The 20,623-nt window shown below is 29.8% G+C and overlaps 2 protein-coding genes across 2 annotated transcripts in view; one reads left to right on the forward strand and one right to left on the reverse strand.

The window, feature by feature from the left end:
* The window catches only part of LOC129745749 (protein Daple-like), a 32,663-nt gene extending 15,168 nt beyond the window's left edge, over positions 1-17,495 (reverse strand). The window contains exons 1-2 of the mRNA XM_055739076.1: positions 17,162-17,495; positions 6,602-6,872 (exon numbers count right to left, since the gene is read on the reverse strand). Coding sequence (XP_055595051.1) covers positions 6,602-6,872; positions 17,162-17,494 — 604 coding nt within the window. The 5' untranslated portion in view covers position 17,495. The remainder of the gene's footprint in view (positions 1-6,601; positions 6,873-17,161) is intronic.
* A 253-nt stretch (positions 17,496-17,748) lies between these two features.
* On the forward strand, positions 17,749-18,133 carry LOC129745839 (protein chibby homolog 1-like). Its single transcript, XM_055739202.1, has one exon. It carries the CDS (start codon positions 17,755-17,757, stop codon positions 18,115-18,117), a length of 363 nt encoding a protein of 120 aa, XP_055595177.1. The 5' UTR covers positions 17,749-17,754; the 3' UTR covers positions 18,118-18,133.
* Positions 18,134-20,623: the final 2,490 nt, after the last annotated feature.

The following is a 20,623-nucleotide window of genomic DNA, read 5'->3' on the forward strand; positions in this document are numbered from 1 at the left end:
CCAAAACAGATCAATCCAAAACAAATCTTTGAGCTTCCCGATTTCACTTATATCACCTCAGAATGGTACACCTGGTTGGAAACGATCGATTTACAGTCCAAGTTGGCCACTTTACTCGAATTTAGCGATGAATTCTGCCCGGTTGTTTTGAACTTTTTTTAAACGATTTCTTTTTTTGCACGAACACAACAATCGTATAAAAAAAGAATCCATTGTAATTTAAAATTAAAAATGCAATACCACCAAAACTAGAGGTTTCAAACAGGATTCCTAATAATTTAAAGTTTACAGATTCGAAAACAAGAACATATCATGTGTTATAGTAATTCGAATTTTATAACTTAGCTTCCACAGTTGCAGAAAATTGTATGCTCACTTTTAAGTCTCTTTGATTTTAACACCTCATTTGTCCGCTATTCAACTTAGTTTTTGCATAAATCCTTAAAATTAGTCTTAGCTCAGTAAGCGTAGCCAAGCTAAGCTTGATTTTGCAGAAATCTTTGAAATTTGTCTTCCTGATAAAGACGTTATTTCCAAGCAAACATAGCACAAAATTTGATTACTTCAGGATTCATCGGAGCAGTCAATTTTTCATAAGATTTCATAAATTTTACCCCACTCAGCGAATAGGGAGGTACAATGTTATTATTACTGATTGAAAAAAAACTGATCTTTGATTTCTAAAACCCTTTATTTGGGAAAATTCGTACTTTCTTCGAAAAATAGAGTGCTTAATATGCCCCGGGTGCTCGTTATGCCCTTATCTTCCCTATGTTAAAAGTTAAAGATTCTATTCAACAACTATTTTGAAGATATCTTGATCAAATTCGATTTTCATCTAGTTCTATATCAAATAAGCAATTTCAAATTGCGCGGCACCAATTTCGAGTGTTGTCCCAGATTTCACAGGAAACCATTCTTTTTGGTGATAAACGCCCTATAGAAGCGACAAGCCGTCTGATATCCTTCGGTTGTTGGTGACGTTTTGAAAATCATATATTGTTTACATTCATACAAAAATTCAATAAATACTACCCCTACTTGAAAAATATCTTATGATCATCATCTGGTAATATAATTTGGTTGAAAATAATCGACTCCTAAATATGAGAGACATTAAAATGGAATAAATAATGAGTTTTTTATTCGAAAAAAATGCAACCCTTTGTTTTGTGAATAACTTTTAAATGCATAGATGGAAATTGATGAAATTTTCAGTGTAGCTACCTAGTAATGTAATGTGTATGAGTACAAAATTTGGTGGTAATCTCTTAAGTGGTTTTTGAGATAGTGTCCATTATAGGTGCTTATAGTCCAATAGTTCATTGACAATTTTTTTTTGGGCGGAATCGAGAAATATCCCACTGGAAGACCCAAAAACCGCTAGAAATCAAATATTCGACCAAAGTCTATAAGATAAATCGTTTAAAAAGTCCTAGAGGGCCCAATAGTGAGCCAAAATTTTAATATAAGTGAAGATGATTAATTCTATGAAGTGAGAGCAATGTGAGAAGGTTTTTCAAGCTCAATCCGAAATTATGAATATAGAAAGTGATAAAAAAAAGTTCAATTTCTCTGACTTGTTCATCTAGCAGACTTTTAAATAGGCCTCACTTTATTTCTACAAGGTAGTAAAGCTGTCCACCGGTAAAATAAACAAAATACGGTGGTCAAACCGTGCGCAAAATATTTGGACTGATTGTGGGGAGATATTTTAAACAATTTCGTAATGGACAGCAAAACGAACTCTTTAGCGATCACCTGACCGGTTTCCAACCAGAAAATTTTCGTTGACAAGTCTCGCCTGTATTTCCCGGAGAAAAACAAGGAAAAAAATCGAAAAATTTAATGTCTGGAACTTGAGGAGGCTAACGATGTAGAAGCTTCAAATTACCCAGTCTTTCATAACGATTGACACGACGAATGCTAAACAAACATTGAAGATTGCCTCCAAATGCAACCGTTTTCTCTGCAAAGTTAAAAAGTTTATACTCCTGTTGGATCTGGAATCGTGCCATTACGGAAAAAATGGGGGTGAAGTGATAAAAAGTCAAATATCTTGTTTTTGCCGAAGGAGGACAATCGGCTAAATTTGTAATAACTTCGACTAAATTCAAAATTTTTAATAATTTTTAAGATCAAGCATCAGGACACATTTCTTCATTGGACGCTATCTCAAAACCACTTGACAGAACATCACAAAAATTTGCATATGGGGATTTTTTTTTATTATCTGACAATTTGCGCCGGGGGTCTTCAGATGTTCCCCAAAATTGAAAATTTGGTTCATTTTTGCGACTTAAAAACACATGCATTTTTTCAGATTTCTAACATTTTTATTTTTTGAGTTAGCTTCGGTTAGATTTTTTTGTCAATAAAAAATAACCATTTTTCAAAGCTACATAACTCTGTTATTTTTCAACGGAAATTATAAAATAGCACATCAAAATGCATTGAAATTTTATCAGCTTTCCAAATAAAATAGCTGGAAAAAAATAAATAAAGACCTTCAACATGAAAAGTTGTAAATAAACTTTAAATGGTGTCTAAAAGTACCGGCTGCACCACCGAATATTTAGCAAAAAATACCATTGAATAGCTCAATTTATGATGCAACTTTCATCTGAAGACACCAAAGTGGGCCACCAATTCCTTGAAGAGTTATGAAAGAAATATTGACGATAAATCTCTTTTTTTTGGCGACGAAAACAAACAATGGTCGAACAACTGCACACACATATGAAGTTAGCGCGCACTTCTTACAACATGGAAACAAAAGAACTTACCAAAGCAGGTAAAAAGCACCACTTTTTCGTGCTTTGTAGAGTATTTGCAGCATAACTGACTTAAAATTTTAACCAAAATTCTTAGTATCGTATTGTTATTGTGATATAACAAATAATGGAAATGTTGCTTTTACAACCTGGTCATATGCTATATAACTTATTAACTTTTCGATCAAAGATCATTGTGAAGCATAATCAATGCCAATAGTAGAAGGTTCAGTCCCTGTGTTTGGGATCACAAAAATGTGATTAAAAAATGAAATATAGACGTGCTTTACATAGTTTTTACACAGAGAACAGACGTACAAGCTAGCCCACGAAACTTGTGTAAAAATCCCAACACCCTTTTTGATATTTTGTAAGTTTATATATGATTACGTCTTTTCGAAAACTGGGCACTTTAAAGTTGATTTGTGACTTTTGAACTGCGCAATAGATGGCACTCTGTTTGTAGTCGATTTCTAACGTATTTTTTTGGTGATAACATTTGAAATTTTACACACTTTTTTGACGATTTTTTGTTCGAGCTTGTACGTCTGTTCTCTGTGGTTTTTATATCGGGAGCTAAGCACTGGACACCAAAATTCTTTCCCATTGATCATTAACAAAGAGTGTGGCACAAATGTAGAAATAATCGAAGAGCTCAGTATGGCCAGCCCAGGCTGTAAACAGCATCATTCCCATTATAGGTAATATGACATTGAAAATATGATACTTTAACCGTATTCGTTTTCTCCATTCGACCAGTTTTGAGGTTTACCATACTAGAACGAACATAATTTGTCGTCAGTGTTTTGCTACCTCGATCAAACGAATCTTCAGTGTTCCACCGTCCATTTTAAATCAAATCTGGGGAATTACGGATGCAAAACTGAGCGCATAAACTTCTTAAAATGACAGCAAAATTTGCAAAACTTGTTGTGACCTGGTGCAAAACTGGGTATAAACGAATACGTTATTAGATTTTTGGATATAACATGAAGTCAGTTTAGCTGCAACACTCTACCGCCCCTACTTTCATAACAGTCCCATATGCAAAAAAAGCAAGCGAGAAAATCAGCTTTCCCTGTTTTGGAATACATTCTTAAATTGTGATCACCACTTTTGGGATAAACGAAAATCGTTTCTAGGTTGTCATAATAAATCGTAAGACCTGAAATTTTTGAAATTGGGTTATTGGTAAGGTCGAGAGCACCATTTTTATTCATTATGGGACTGTTAATCGACCATATTTGAAACCTTTTTCAAATCTACTCGCATAACAGTCCCATACAGAATATTTTCTTCTCACTAAGCTACTTTCTAAGACTTAAATTTGATCATTTTTGAACTTCTAAATGCAATTGTCAGAAAAAGAAACATACAAAATATCGTAAATTCCACGTTGTAAGTTGAATCTTTTTACGATTTTTGATTGCATCCCATAGTTTTTCGCTCAGGAAATCATTCCTAAAGAAGTCAGACCTGCCTTCGAAAACTCGTGTGCATCATTCGACATCAAGTGAGTTAAATTTGTTTTAAATGATTCAAAGCAATAAATCAAAGACTATTTCGCCGAAAGAAGCATTGAAAAGTAACCAAATCCGTGGTATTTCACATATGGAACTGTTATTCGGGTATATTTCATATAGGACAGCCACAAATTGATATTTTTTCGAAATTTGTAGAACAAAACCTCCTTTTTTAGTGTTTTATTTTGAATCCCTATGTTGACCTAAAATGACGAAAATTCATATGGGACTGTTATGCGAGTAGGGGCAGTCTACAAAGCACAAAAAAATAGTGTTTTTTACCTGCTTTGAAAAGTTCTTTTGTTTCCATGTTGTTAGAAGTACGCGCTCACTCCATATGTTAGTGCAATTGTTCGACCATTGTTTGTTTTCGATGCAAAAAAAGAGATTTGTTGCCATTATTTCTTTCATAACTCTTCAAGGAGTTAATGGCCCACTTTGGTGTCTTCAGATGAAAGTTGCATCATAAATTGAGCTATTCAATGGTATTTTTTGCTAAATATTCGGTGGTGCAGCCGGTACTTTTAGACACCATTTAAAGTTTATTTACAACTTTTCATGTTGAAGGTCTTTATTTATTTTTTTCCAGCTATTTTATTTGGAAAGCTGATAAAATTTCAATGCATTTTGATGTGCTATTTTATAATTTCCGTTGAAAAATAACAGAGTTATGTAGCTTTGAAAAATGGTTATTTTTTATTGACAAAAAAATCTAACCGAAGCTAACTCAAAAAATAAAAATGTTAGAAATCTGAAAAAATACATGTGTTTTTAAGTCGCAAAAATGAACCAAATTTTCAATTTTGGGGAAAATCTGAAGACCCCCGGCGCAAACCCGTCAGATAATAAAAAAAAATCCCCATATGTAAACATTACATTACCATGTAACTTCGCTGAAAATTGCATAAATTTAAATTTTAAAGTTAAATTGAAATAATCGCTTTTGTATTTTTATTCAAAAGTCGACAGAATATTCGGCTGAGTATTCGTTTGGCCGAATAGTCAAAAAGGTCAATATTCGGTACATCTCAATTAGATTCAGTTGGTTTTTTTTTCAAGTTGTTTATGTTAATCTTATATCTAAGGGTTAAAAACTGATAAAGTTATATATAACAAATAGTTTTCATTTTTAGCAAAAACATTTATTATCCCTGAAGATGCATCTGCTACTGAATGTAAAACGGTTGAATACAACAATTTAACTGAATTTACTGTTACAAGGGAGCTACATGATTGAACGCACCTCAGAACTATTTTCAACTTTCAGAGACACGGATCTTATGAATTGTAATAGGTATTATAATTAAACTGGCAGTTTAAAACTGTAACTAATCAAAAAATCAATATCACATTTAAAAACTTTTTTATAACCTACCATGACCATAATGACGACTGATTTCTAGAAAAGTCCTATTTAACACGGCATTTTCAAATATTGATGATGAGCATGTTTCTAAAACATCCATAAAATATTTTTTTATATGTTTAACACAAGCTCTAAAACAATGATTTTGATTTTGATTGATTTTGATTTCAATGATATGAGTAATACTTATTGAGTATGATAAAACGACAAATTAGACAATTAAAACCTTGAATTTATAATCGGGAAAACCGGAAAAAACAGGAATATATAAATAAAAAAGTTGTGATCACCCTGTAAATGGCTAATTGTTACAAATTTCTATAAATACTTTTGATACTATTTCATGCGCGGTTCTATGGAGGGGGTGATCGGGGTGATCATAACAAATTTCTCGGAATTCTGGGTTTAGAATTGAAAATCATCTCTCCAATTTCTCCTATTTTCCACTTCAATTCAATTCAATCTTGCCTCGATTGTAAATAATGTAATTTCCAACAATTTAATAAGTATAATGGGACCATTTCGAATCGGGACTATCGAAAGCGCCATCCATTAATTTTTACCCAATTGGAAAAAATCTACGATCCCTTTAAAAGAGCACCTTTTTCACAGATTCGCTGACCCTCGCTCATCAAAATCCTAAACACGGAGTAAAACGACGAATCAATTTGAGCCGATTTCCTAAATCGCTCGCTCGCTACCCTTTGATGTGGTTCTGGTGGATTGGAATGGAATGGCGTCGCGCAGCTTCTGCAAACATTAGGAAACCTCCCGTTCGTCCATTCAGTGAATTCGACGAGAAAGGTTAGGCTAGGCCAAACCAAAACGCGGGTTGATTATTGAAGCGGCAGTATGGCGGCGGCGCGGCTGCCAAAAAGCATCAACGGACGGACGGAAGTTGGGGAAAAGCTTGTGGTGAAAATAGTGAAAATACCTACCGGCAAAGTCCCGCTCGAGTGCTTCCAGCCGGTCGTGTTCAGCTGCGGTCTCTTCCTTTAGGCGTTTATTTTCCGCGCTTTGTTGGCCAAGCTTCGTTCGGCAGGCCAGCAGATTCTGTTCCAGAAGCTCGAGTGCTGCCGTATATTGGGCCCGGAGCGTTTGTACACTTTTGGGCTGTTTCAGCTGCTTCCGATACTCACCGATCTCCAGCTCCAGTATTTGGATTGTCTTCTGAGAGCTTTTCCAGAGACTTTCAAAAGTGGTTTTCTCCTGTCACGTGGCGAAATGGTGCCAAATTTTGGACGGACCGATCCGGCGACGATGAGCGGGAAATCCCAATTGACGATTGTTGTCGAACGGAAAAAAAGAAAGAAGTAAAAAGCCGTTTAGAAATAAACCATTGAGCCGCGGAAAAAAATAACAATTGTGACAATGGCCTTCAGGAAATGTCGATTTCGTTTCTGGCGCCGATAGGAAGCATTCGAGAGCACTTGCCAACTGACACAAGTATACTTTATCCCGATAGCATTCCAGCCTAAGAACCTGTCATCATGTCTCGACGTCGTCGTTGGGGTTTGGATAGGTGGACGGATCATTGTCGGACGGAAAAATTCCTCGCCAATGAAAGGTATTCGCTGTTGTTTTGCTTTCGAAGCAGCGAAGAGGGTGGCAGAAATAAAATGAAAAACCCTGAAAGAAACCGAAGCATTCTGCAAAGCGAATGGAAGCAGCGCAAAAAGGTGAAATTGTTTTCATAATGGATTTGCGGTACTTAAATTACTTTAGTCCTGTTCGTATCCTTGCAAAACCGAGGGACGGTCGAGTACCAATAAAGTTGCTACTCCCTGAAGGTATTTTCACTTCAGATGAAAGATGTTTGAACAATTCGTTTCAAAGTTGAATGGGAGCAGAAAACTTAATAAATCTATTTTCAACGCAAAAACGGGCGTCTTGTCAAATAATTTGATTTCGTACTGAAAAAGATTTGACAAAAAGACGAAAAAAAATGACAAAAATTACAAAAATTACAAAAAAATACAAAAATGATAAAAATGACAAAAATGACAAAAATGACAAAAATGACAAAAATGACAAAAATGACAAAAATGAAAAAATGACAAAAATGACAAAAATGACAAAAATGACATAAATGACAAAAATGACAAAAATGACAAAAATGACAAAAATGACAAAAATGACAAAAATGACCAAAATGACAAAAATGACACAAGTGACGAAAATGACAAAAACGACAAAAATGACAAAAATGAAAAAAATTACAAAAATTACAAAAATTACAAAAATGACAATAATGACAAAAATGACAAAAATGACAAAAATGACAAAAATGACAAAAATGACAAAAATGACAAAAATGACAAAAATGACAAAAATGACAAAAATGACAAAAATGACAAAAATGACAAAAATGACAAAAATGACAAAAATGACAAAAATGACAAAAATGACAAAAATGACAAAAATGACAAAAATGACAAAAATGACAAAAATGACAAAAATGACAAAAATGACAAAAATGACAAAAATGACAAAAATGACAAAAATGACAAAAATGACAAAAATGACAAAAATGACAAAAATGACAAAAATGACAAAAATGACAAAAATGACAAAAATGACAAAAATGACAAAAATGACAAAAATGACAAAAATGACAAAAATGACAAAAATGACAAAAATGACAAAAATGACAAAAATGACAAAAATGACAAAAATGACAAAAATGACAAAAATGACAAAAATGACAAAAATGACAAAAATGACATAAATGACATAAATGACATAAATGACAAAAATGACAAAAATGACAAAAATGACAAAAATGACAAAAATGACAAAAATGACAAAAATGACAAAAATTACAAAAATGACAAAAATGACAAAAATGACAAAAATGACAAAAATTACAAAAATGACAAAAATGACAAAAATTACAAAAATGACAAAAATGACAAAAATGACAAAAATGACACAAATGACAAAAATGACAGAAATGACAAAAATGACAAAAATGACAAAAATGACAAAAATGACAAAAATGACAAAAATGACAAAAATGACAAAAATGACAAAAATGACAAAATTGACCAAATTGACAAAATTGACAAAATTGACAAAATTGGCAAAATTGACAAAATTGACAAAATTGACAAAATTGACGAAATTGACAAAATTGACAAAATTGACAAAATTGACAAAATTGACAAAATTGACAAAATTGACAAAATTGACAAAATTGACAAAATTGACAAAATTGACAAAATTGACAAAATTGACAAAATTGACAAAATTGACAAAATTGACAAAATTGATAAAATTGACAAAATTGACAAAATTGACAAAATTGACAAAATTGACAAAATTGACAAAATTGACAAAATTGACAAAATTGACAAAAATGACAAAATTGACAAAATTGACAAAATTGACAAAATTGACAAAATTGACAAAATTGACAAAATTGACAAAATTGACAAAATTGACAAAATTGACAAAATTGACAAAATTGACAAAATTGACAAAATTGACAAAATTGACAAAATTGACAAAATTGACAAAATTGACAAAATTGACAAAATTGACAAAATTGACAAAATTAACAAAATTGACAAAATTGACAAAATTGACAAAATTGACAAAATTGACAAAATTGACAAAATTGACAAAATTGACAAAATTGACAAAATTGACAAAAATGACAAAAATGACAAAATTGACAAAATTGACAAAATTGACAAAATTGACACAAATTGATAAAATTGACAAAATTGACAAAATTGACAAAATTGACAAAATTGACAAAATTGACAAAATTGACAAAATTGACAAAATTGACAAAATTGACAAAATTGACAAAATTGACAAAATTGACAAAATTGACAAAATTAACAAAATTGACAAAATTGACAAAATTGACAAAATTGACAAAATTGACAAAATTGACAAAATTGACAAAATTGACAAAATTGACAAAATTGACAAAATTGACAAAATTGACAAAATTGACAAAATTGACAAAATTGACAAAATTGACAAAATTGACAAAATTGACAAAATTGACAAATTTGACAAAATTGACAAATTGACAAAATTGACAAAATTGACAAAATTGACAAAATTGACAAAATTGACAAAATTGACAAAATTGACAAAATTGACAAAATTGACAAAATTGACAAAATTGACAAAAATGACAAAAATGACAAAATTGACAAAATTGAAAAAATTGACGAAATTGACGAAATTGACGAAATTGACGAAATTGACAAAATTGACAAAATTGACAAAATTGACAAAATTGACAAAATTGACAAAATTGACAAAGTTGACAAAATTGACAAAATTGACAAAATTGACAAAATTGACAAAATTGACAAAATTGACAAAATTGACAAAATTGACAAAATTGACAAAATTGACAAAATTGACAAAATTGACAAAATTGACAAAATTGATAAAATTTACAAAATTGACAAAATTGACAAAATTGACAAAATTGACAAAATTGACAAAATTGACAAAATTGACCAAATTGACAAAATTGACAAAATCGACAAAAATGACAAAAATGACAAAAATGACAAAAATGACAAAAATGACAAAAATGACAAAAATGACAAAAATGACAAAAATGACAAAAATGACAAAAATGACAAAAATGACAAAAATGACAAAAATGACAAAAATGACAAAAATGACAAAAATGACAAAAATGACAAAAATGACAAAAATGACAAAAATGACAAAAATGACAAAAATGACAAAAATGACAAAAATGACAAAAATGACAAAAATGACAAAAATGACAAAAATGACAAAAATGACAAGAATGACAAAAATGACAAAAATGACAAAAATGACAAAAATGACAAAAATGACAAAAATGACAAAAATGACAAAAATGACAAAAATGACAAAAATGACAAAAATGACAAAAATGACAAAAATGTCAAAAATGACAAAAATGTCAAAAATGACAAAAATGACAAAAATGACAAAAATGACAAAAATGACAAAAATGACAAAAATGACAAAAATGACAAAAATGACAAAAATGACAAAAATGACAAAAACGACAAAAATGACAAAAATGACAAAAATGACAAAAATGACAAAAATGACAAAAATGACAAAAATGACAAAAATGACAAAAATGACAAAAATGACAAAAATGACAAAAATGACAAAAATGACAAAAATGACAAAAATGACAAAAATGACAAAAATGACAAAAATGACAAAAATGACAAAAATGACAGAAATGACGAAAATGACAAAAATGACAAAAATGACAGAAATGACAAAAATGACAAAAATGACAAAAATGACAAAAATGACAAAAATGACAAAAATGACAAAAATGACAAAAATGACAAAAATGACAAAAATGACAAAAATGACAAAAATGACAAAAATGACAAAAATGACAAAAATGACATAAATGACAAAAATGACAAAAATGACAAAAATGACAAAAATGACAAAAATGACAAAAATGACAAAAATGACAAAAATGACAAAAATGACAAAAATGACAAAAATGACAAAAATGACAAAAATGACAAAAATGACAAAAATGACATAAATGACAAAAATGACAAAAATGACAAAAATGACAAAAATGACCAAAATGACAAAAATGACACAACTGACGAAAATGACAAAAACGACAAAAATGACAAAAATGAAAAAAATTAAAAAGATTACAAAAATGACAAAAATGACAAAAATGACAAAAATGACAAAAATGACAAAAATGACAAAAATGACAAAAATGACAAAAATGACAAAAATGACAAAAATGACAAAAATGACAAAAATGACAAAAATGACAAAAATGACAAAACTGACAAAAATGACAAAAATGACAAAAATGACAAAAATGACAAAAATGACAAAAATGACAAAAATGACAAAAATGACAAAAATGACAAAAATGACAAAAATGACAAAAATGACAAAAATGACAAAAATGACAAAAATGACAAAAATGACAAAAATGACAAAAATGACAAAAATGACAAAAATGACAAAAATGACAAAAATGACAAAAATGACAAAAATGACAAAAATGACAAAAATGACAAAAATGACAAAAATGACAAAAATGACAAAAATGACAAAAATGACAAAAATGACAAAAATGACAAAAATGACAAAAATGACAAAAATGACAAAAATGACAAAAATGACAAAAATGACAAAAATGACAAAAATGACAAAAATGACAAAAATGACAAAAATGACAAAAATGACAAAAATGACAAAAATGACAAAAATGACAAAAATGACAAAAATGACAAAAATGACAAAAATGACAAAAATGACAAAAATGACAAAAATGACAAAAATGACAAAAATGACAAAAATGACAAAAATGACAAAAATGACAAAAATGACAAAAATGACAAAAATGACAAAAATGACAAAAATGACAAAAATGACAAAAATGACAAAAATGACAAAAATGACAAAAATGACAAAAATGACAAAAATGACAAAAATGACAAAAATGACAAAAATGACAAAAATGACAAAAATGACAAAAATGACAAAAATGACAAAAATGACAAAAATGACAAAAATGACAAAAATGACAAACAAAAATGACAAAAATGACAAAAATGACAAAAATGACAAAAATGACAAAAATGACAAAAATGACAAAAATGACAAAAATGACAAAAATGACAAAAATGACAAAAATGACAAAAATGACAAAAATGACAAAAATGACAAAAATGACAAAAATGACAAAAATGACAAAAATGACAAAAATGACAAAAATGACAAAAATGACAAAAATGACAAAAATGACAAAAATGACAAAAATGACAAAAATGACAAAAATGACAAAAATGACAAAAATGACAAAAATGACAAAAATGACAAAAATGACCAAAATGACAAAAATGACACAACTGACGAAAATGACAAAAACGACAAAAATGACAAAAATGAAAAAAATTACAAAGATTACAAAAATGACAAAAATGACAAAAATGACAAAAATGACAAAAATGACAAAAATGACAAAAATGACAAAAATGACAAAAATGACAAAAATGACAAAAATGACAAAAATGACAAAAATGACAAAAATGACAAAAATGACAAAAATGACAAAAATGACAAAAATGACAAAAATGACAAAAATGACAAAAATGACAAAAATGACAAAAATGACAAAAATGACAAAAATGACAAAAATGACAAAAATGACAAAAATGACAAAAATGACAAAAATGACAAAAATGACAAAAATGACAAAAATGACAAAAATGACAAAAATGACAAAAATGACAAAAATGACAAAAATGACAAAAATGACAAAAATGACAAAAATGACAAAAATGACAAAAATGACAAAAATGACAAAAATGACAAAAATGACAAAAATGACAAAAATGACAAAAATGACAAAAATGACAAAAATGACAAAAATGACAAAAATGACAAAAATGACAAAAATGACAAAAATTACAAAAATGACAAAAATGACAAAAATGACAAAAATGACAAAAATGACAAAAATGACAAAAATGACAAAAATGACAAAAATTAAAATTTGACAAAAATGACAAAAATGACAAAAATGACAAAAATGACAAAAATGACAAAAATGACAAAAATGACAAAAATGACAAAAATGACAAAAATGACAAAAATGACAAAAATGACAAAAATGACAAAAATGACAAAAATGACAAAAATGACAAAAATGACAAAAATGACAAAAATGACAAAAATGACAAAAATGACATAAATGACATAAATGACATAAATGACAAAAATGACAAAAATGACAAAAATGACAAAAATGACAAAAATGACAAAAATGACAAAAATGACAAAAATTACAAAAATGACAAAAATGACAAAAATGACAAAAATGACAAAAATTACAAAAATGACAAAAATGACAAAAATGACAAAAATGACAAAAATGACAAAAATGACAAAAATGACAAAAATGACAAAAATGACAAAAATGACAGAAATGACAAAAATGACAAAAATGACAAAAATGACAAAAATGACAAAAATGACAAAAATGACAAAAATGACAAAAATGACAAAATTGACCAAATTGACAAAATTGACAAAAGTGACAAAATTGGCAAAATTGACAAAATTGACAAAATTGACAAAATTGACAAAATTGACAAAATTGACAAAATTGACAAAATTGACAAAATTGACAAAATTGACAAAATTGACAAAATTGACAAAATTGACAAAATTGACAAAATTGACAAAATTGACAAAATTGACAAAATTGACAAAATTGACAAAATTGACAAAATTGACAAAATTGACAAAATTGACAAAATTGACAAAATTGACAAAATTGACAAAATTGACAAAATTGACAAAATTGACAAAATTGACAAAATTGACAAAATTGACAAAATTGACAAAATTGACAAAATTGACAAAATTGACAAAATTGACAAAATTGACAAAATTGACAAAATTGACAAAATTGACAAAATTGACAAAATTGACAAAATTGACAAAATTGACAAAATTGACAAAATTGACAAAATTGACAAAATTGACAAAATTGACAAAATTGACAAAATTGACAAAATTGACAAAATTGACAAAATTGACAAAATTGACAAAATTGACCAAATTGACAAAATTGACAAAATTGACAAAATTGACAAAATTGACAAAATTGACAAAATTTACAAAATTGACAAAATTGACAAAATTGTCAAAATTGACAAAATTGACAAAATTGACCAAATTGACAAAATTGACAAAATTGACAAAATTGACAAAATTGACAAAATTGACAAAATTGACAAAATTGACAAAATGGACAAAATTGACAAAATTGACAAAATTGACAAAATTGACAAAATTGACAAAATTGACAAAATTGACAAAATTGACAAAATTGACAAAATTGACAAAATTGACAAAATTGACAAAATTGACAAAATTGACAAAATTGACAAAATTGACAAAATTGACAAAATTGACAAAATTGACAAAATTGACAAAATTGACAAAATTGACAAAATTGACAAAATTGACAAAATTGACAAAAATGACAAAATTGACAAAATTGACAAAATTGACAAAATTGACAAAATTGACAAAATTGACAAAACTGACAAAATTCACAAAATTGACAAAATTGACAAAATTGACAAAATTGACAAAATTGACAAAATTGACAAAATTGACAAAATTGACAAAATTGACAAAATTGACAAAATTGACAAAATTGACAAAATTGACAAAATTGACAAAATTGACAAAATTGACAAAATTGACAAAATTGACAAAATTGACAAAATTGACAAAATTGACAAAATTGACAAAATTGACAAAATTGACAAAATTGACAAAATTGACAAAATTGACAAAATTGACAAAATTGACAAAATTGACAAAATTGACAAAATTGACAAAATTTACAAAATTGACAAAATTGACCAAATTGACAAAATTGACAAAATTGACAAAATTGACAAAATTGCAAAAATTGATAAAATTGACAAAATTGACAAAATTGACCAAATTGACAAAATTGATAAAATTGACAAAATTGACAAAATTGACAAAATTGACAAAATTGACAAAATTGACAAAACTGACAAAATTGATAAAATTGATAAAATTGACAAAATTGACAAAATTGACAAAATTGACAAAAATGACAAAAATGACAAAAATGACAAAAATGACAAAAATGACAAAAATGACAAAAATGACAAAAATGACAAAAATGACAAAAATAAAAAAAATGACAAAAATGACAAAAATGACAAAAATGACAAAAATGACAAAAATGACAAAAATGACAAAATTGACAAAATTGACAAAATTGACAAAATTGACAAAATTGACAAAATTGACAAAATTGACAAAATTGACAAAATTGACAAAATTGACAAAATTGACAAATTTGACAAATTTGACAAAATTGACAAAATTGACAAAATTGACAAAATTGACAAAATTGACAAAATTGACAAAATTGACAAAATTGACAAAATTGACAAAATTGACAAAATTGACAAAATTGACAAAAATGACAAAAATGACAGAAATGACGAAATTGACAAAATTGACAAAATTGACAAAATTGACAAAATTGACAAAATTGACAAAATTGACAAAATTGACAAAATTGACAAAATTGACAAAATTGACAAAATTGACAAAATTGACAAAATTGACAAAATTGACAAAATTGACAAAATTGACAAAATTGACAAAATTGACAAAATTGACAAAATTGACAAAATTGACAAAATTGACAAAATTGACAAAATTGACAAAATTGACAAAATTGACAAAATTGACAAAATTGACAAAATTGACAAAATTGACAAAATTGACAAAATTGACAAAATTGACAAAATTGACAAAATTGACAAAATTGACAAAATTGACAATATTGACAATATTGACAAAATTGACAAAATTGACAAAATTGACAAAATTGACAAAATTGACAAAATTGACAAAATTGACAAAATTGACAAAATTGACAAAATTGACAAAATTGACAAAATTGACAAAATTGACAAAATTGACAAAATTGACAAAATTGACAAAATTGACAAAATTGACAAAATTGACAAAATTGACAAAATTGCAAAATTGCAAAATTGCAAAAATTGACAAAATAACTATACAATTACATACAATCTTTGTAAATTTTGACAACTTCAAATTTGTCAAATTTGTCAATTTTGAAAAAATTTAAAAAAATGAAAAAATTGAAAAAATTGACAAGATTGTCAAAATTTACAAAAATGACAAAAATTACATAAAATTACAAAATTTACAAAAAATACGAAAATTACTAAAATTACAAAAAATACAAAAATTACAAAAATTTCAAAAATTACAAAAATTACAAAAATTACAAAAATTACAAAAATTACAAAAATTACAAAAAATACAAAAATTACAAAAATTACAAAAATTACAAAAATTACAAAAATTACAAAAAATAACAAAAATTACAAAAATTACAAAAATTACAAAAATTACAAAAATTACAAAAATTACAAAAAATACAAAAATTACAAAAAATACAAAAATTACTAAAATTACAGAAAATACAAAAATTACAAAAATTTCAAAAATTACAAAAATTACATAAATTACAAAAATTACAAAAATTACAAAAATTACAAAAAATACAAAAATTACAAAAATTACAAAAATTACAAAAATTACAAAAAATAACAAAAATTACAAAAATTACAAAAATTACAAAAATTACAAAATTGACAAAAATGACATAACAGAAAAAAATTATAAAAATTTCAAAAATGACAATTTTTTTTGTAATTGTTGTCATTTTTGTCATTTTTGAACAACAAAAAAACAATAATTACAAAAATTACAAAATTGACAAAAAAGTCCAAAATGAAAAAAAAAGCAAAAATGACAAAAATTACAAGTGTCTCATTTCTCTCTAAATTTTAGAAGTGACGAATGGATTTATTTTTAATGTTATTGAACTGCACATCATGCAGTGATATCTCACAAGTCCAACTAACCTGCCAAACAATATCCAGCTGGTTCCTCAGATTGCCGATGACTTCATTGGACAAATGCTGAAATCGCTGTCCATCGGCAATCTCTCCTCCCGGAGCGTGTTCCTGGTCCCCCTCAAAAACCGGACCCGATTGGGCGCACTTCACCAGCCGCTCTAGATCCGCTCGAATCAACTGGTGCTCCCGTCGATAGCCTCGAATCTCCCGCTGAATTTCCTGGTACAAATCGTGAATGGTCCTCGCAGCCGTTTCCGGTTCCGGTTCTCTCGAATTGAACACTTCTCCTCCTTCGTCGATTTCCGTTTCTTGGTTCCGATTCCCAGATACTAAGGACATTACCGTGCGGGGCCAGCTAGGCCTGCAAACTGAGACGCGGTTGTTACGGCTGCTATTTTGTTTACAGTTCGATGGTAACTCTGACAACAGGACGCGGTATCGTTCCCGTTTCCATGGCAACGGCGTCACTTGGCACTTTCAAAACACGTGCCAGAAACCTGCGCGTGTCGTTTGTTTGTTTCTTTTTTGTTCCTCTGTTGACAGGTGGCTGATTCTCATAGGTGAGTTTGTTTTTTGTTACGACAGCGCAGACTGATAGGATGCCAATTTTTACGAAAAAGTTTGCCCCCAAAGTGGCTCTACCGAGGACTCAGCGGCTCAACGTCGGGATTCCGGCCCACCAGGAGGACCTGGACGATTTTCGGAACATACGGCTCAATCTGCTGGACAAGCAGCTGTGCTTCGTGGATGGTGTTTGGATGAGTTCTGTGAAAGCCACCGGGGGTGCTTCCGGAACAAGTTCAGGAACCCTTTCGACGACAGCCATTGACGACCTGATGAAGATGAAGCGACGCGTCAAGGTGCTGGAACAGGAAAATAACCTTTACCAGGTGAAGATGGACGTCCTGCTGGATCTGCTGACGGAGAATGTGATTGAAATGAATTCTTTGAAGAATCAATAAACATTTTTTGATGAGGTCTTCTTGAGTTTTAAACAAATCGAAATATCACATATTGAAAATGCTAAGTCGTAGGCAAAAAATAAACAGAGAAATTTTGACTTTGATCACTTTCTCTCATTTAAGAACTTTGATTTATTTGATTTGCTTACACAGAATTAAGTTGCTAGTTTCTGAAAATATGATTCGTTCCGTTTCTCAAAAGTTCCACTGACTCCGCCTTCACAGTTGCGTCGATTTGGAAGCCATTAAGCATAATCCGAGGCGAAGTACAAACTCTTGACGGTTTTGCGAAATCCAATCTTACTAGCTTTCATGACAAACCACTCGGAAGAAGCGTTTCAACTTTGCGGGTACCTTTCCTTCTTCTGGTTAATTTATGTTAAACTTTTCTTCGGAGATCCTAGGAATGTCTGCATTCTAGGGGGAGGTTTTCCAAAGTGATCAGTGCAGAACATAGGCAAAATTCCTCTCCACAACCGAAACCGAAACTTCTTGTGGCACTTTAACAAGATGCAAAACTTTCCCGTTCTACCTTCCATGGATGAGCGTTTAGGTTCTTTCGGGAGGATTAGCAACTTTCTTTGCAATAAAACCGATGTTCCATTTGTTGGCCCCTTTGAAATTATTTCATCCTCAACCATGAAATGGAATTATAAGCATGGGATACCTTGAACTACAAAATTTAGAAATAAAAATTGAGAATTGAGAATTCGGTTTTTAAAAAACTGGGAATTGAGAATTGATAGAATTGAAAATTCTGAACCCAGAGAAATTAAAATTTTAAAAAGAAAAAAAAGGTGAAAATTTCGTTTAACGCACTTCCAAGTTGAATTGACCACCTTTTTTCAAGAAAAATAAAGTGAATGTCCCCCTCTAGCAGAATTTCTAAAAGTTTCAAAACAGAATGACTAAAACAGATTAGTCGCCAACCTCCCCTGCATTGCGTCTTACATTCCAAATCTCGTCGTGCCATAATTCGAACAAACAGAGATGGACACGGTGACAAGCAAATGCCAACGGAAGTCAAACAAAGAAATTCCGAAAAGAACATTAAACTGACAGGCCAGTAGAATACTAGGAAAGCAAAACATTCCAACATGATGATGAAGCACTAAGTGCCTTGGAGCTGACGGATTTTCTTTTCATCATTTTTTTAATCTATATCAGAGTCATCTTAAATCACAAGATGATTTTTTTTCGCGATATTGCGAAAACACTTTCCCAACTTTTATCTCATTTTTTGATCGTTTTTTAAAACCTTCTCCCAAACCGGTAATTGAAAAGTGTCGATATCATGGCGTCCCCTTCAATCTGCATCAAGTCAAGTTCCGTTACTCGTGTCCAAAAAGCGTTCGACCGTCCGAAAACAATCATCCCCGGAGTCATCAATAACAGAAACCCGGCCGCTTATTTTGCGATTTTTCAGGCTGATTTCACCGAAGAGGAAACCCCAAATGCTTCGGATTTATTCATAGTTTTTCATCGCCCAAGGTGGGACATTTTTCAATGATTAAGCCCCAAAAGTCTGGGGCATAATAAATTATCTCTCTCTTCCACAACAAAGATGTTGACGGAGCGAAAACAACAACACCGAAATACGAAAACAGTGAGACAGCGTCTTTTTCTGATTTGGTGTTTTCTTATGCCGTTTTCGTTTTTCTCCACGGGCGCGGGGCAAATCTTTCTCTGAATAAACAAACAGAATCGTCACCCGGGACGATGCAAATATATGGTTGCTATAGTCAACCTTATGCTTACCCCCAACACTGACAACTTCTACGGGTTGCAACCGCCTGCTTGAGGTTCAAACCTCGGGCAATTCTAGTGGACTTCTGAATTAATAAACGAACACAAAAACAGCAGTTAGGGCAAAACTCGTGGACAACTAGGTTGCCACTGCTAATAAACGAAAACACTATTAGAGTCTTTTCTTTCTTTGGGAAGGTAAAACATTCAATTGTCTTTCTTTTAAGAGTCTTTGGGAAAGATTGGGTAGTTTGGATCATTGGCTTTTTTTCAACGAATTCCTGCAACACTCAAGCTTGGCAAATTGTCCATTTTGCGGACAAATTTTCTTTTGCCCAGAGTAGGTACTTCGATAGTGTCATATTTGTGTACTTTTGGTCATTTTTGTGTGATTTTAATGTCGTTTTTCAGTCGTTTTGTGTCATTTTTAATATGTCAATTTTGTGTCAGTTTAGTGTCATTTTGTGTCAATTTTGTGTTATTTTTATGTCATTTTTGAACCATTTATAAGTTTTTTCTGTGTCATTTTCTAGTAATTTTTGTGTCATTTTTTTGACTTTTTGTGTAATTTAAAGTCATTTTTATGTAATTTTTGTGACTTTTTTGTGTCATTTTAAGTAAATTTTTTGTAATTTTTGTGACTTTTTGTGTCATTTTTGTCCTTTTCTATGTCAATTATGTGATTTTTTGTGTCAATTTTTGTATCTTTTTTTGTGTCATTTTCGTGTAATTTTTGCGACTTTATCGTGCCTTTTTATGT

The sequence above is a fragment of the Uranotaenia lowii genome, chromosome 1, assembly GCF_029784155.1.
Source record: "Uranotaenia lowii strain MFRU-FL chromosome 1, ASM2978415v1, whole genome shotgun sequence".
Classification (NCBI taxonomy): domain Eukaryota; kingdom Metazoa; phylum Arthropoda; class Insecta; order Diptera; family Culicidae; genus Uranotaenia; species Uranotaenia lowii.

What these genes read in the sequence shown, in the direction of transcription:
- LOC129745839 (XM_055739202.1), top strand. Translation starts at nt 17,755, where the DNA reads ATGCCAATTTTTACGAAAAAGTTTGCCCCCAAAGTGGCTCTACCGAGG.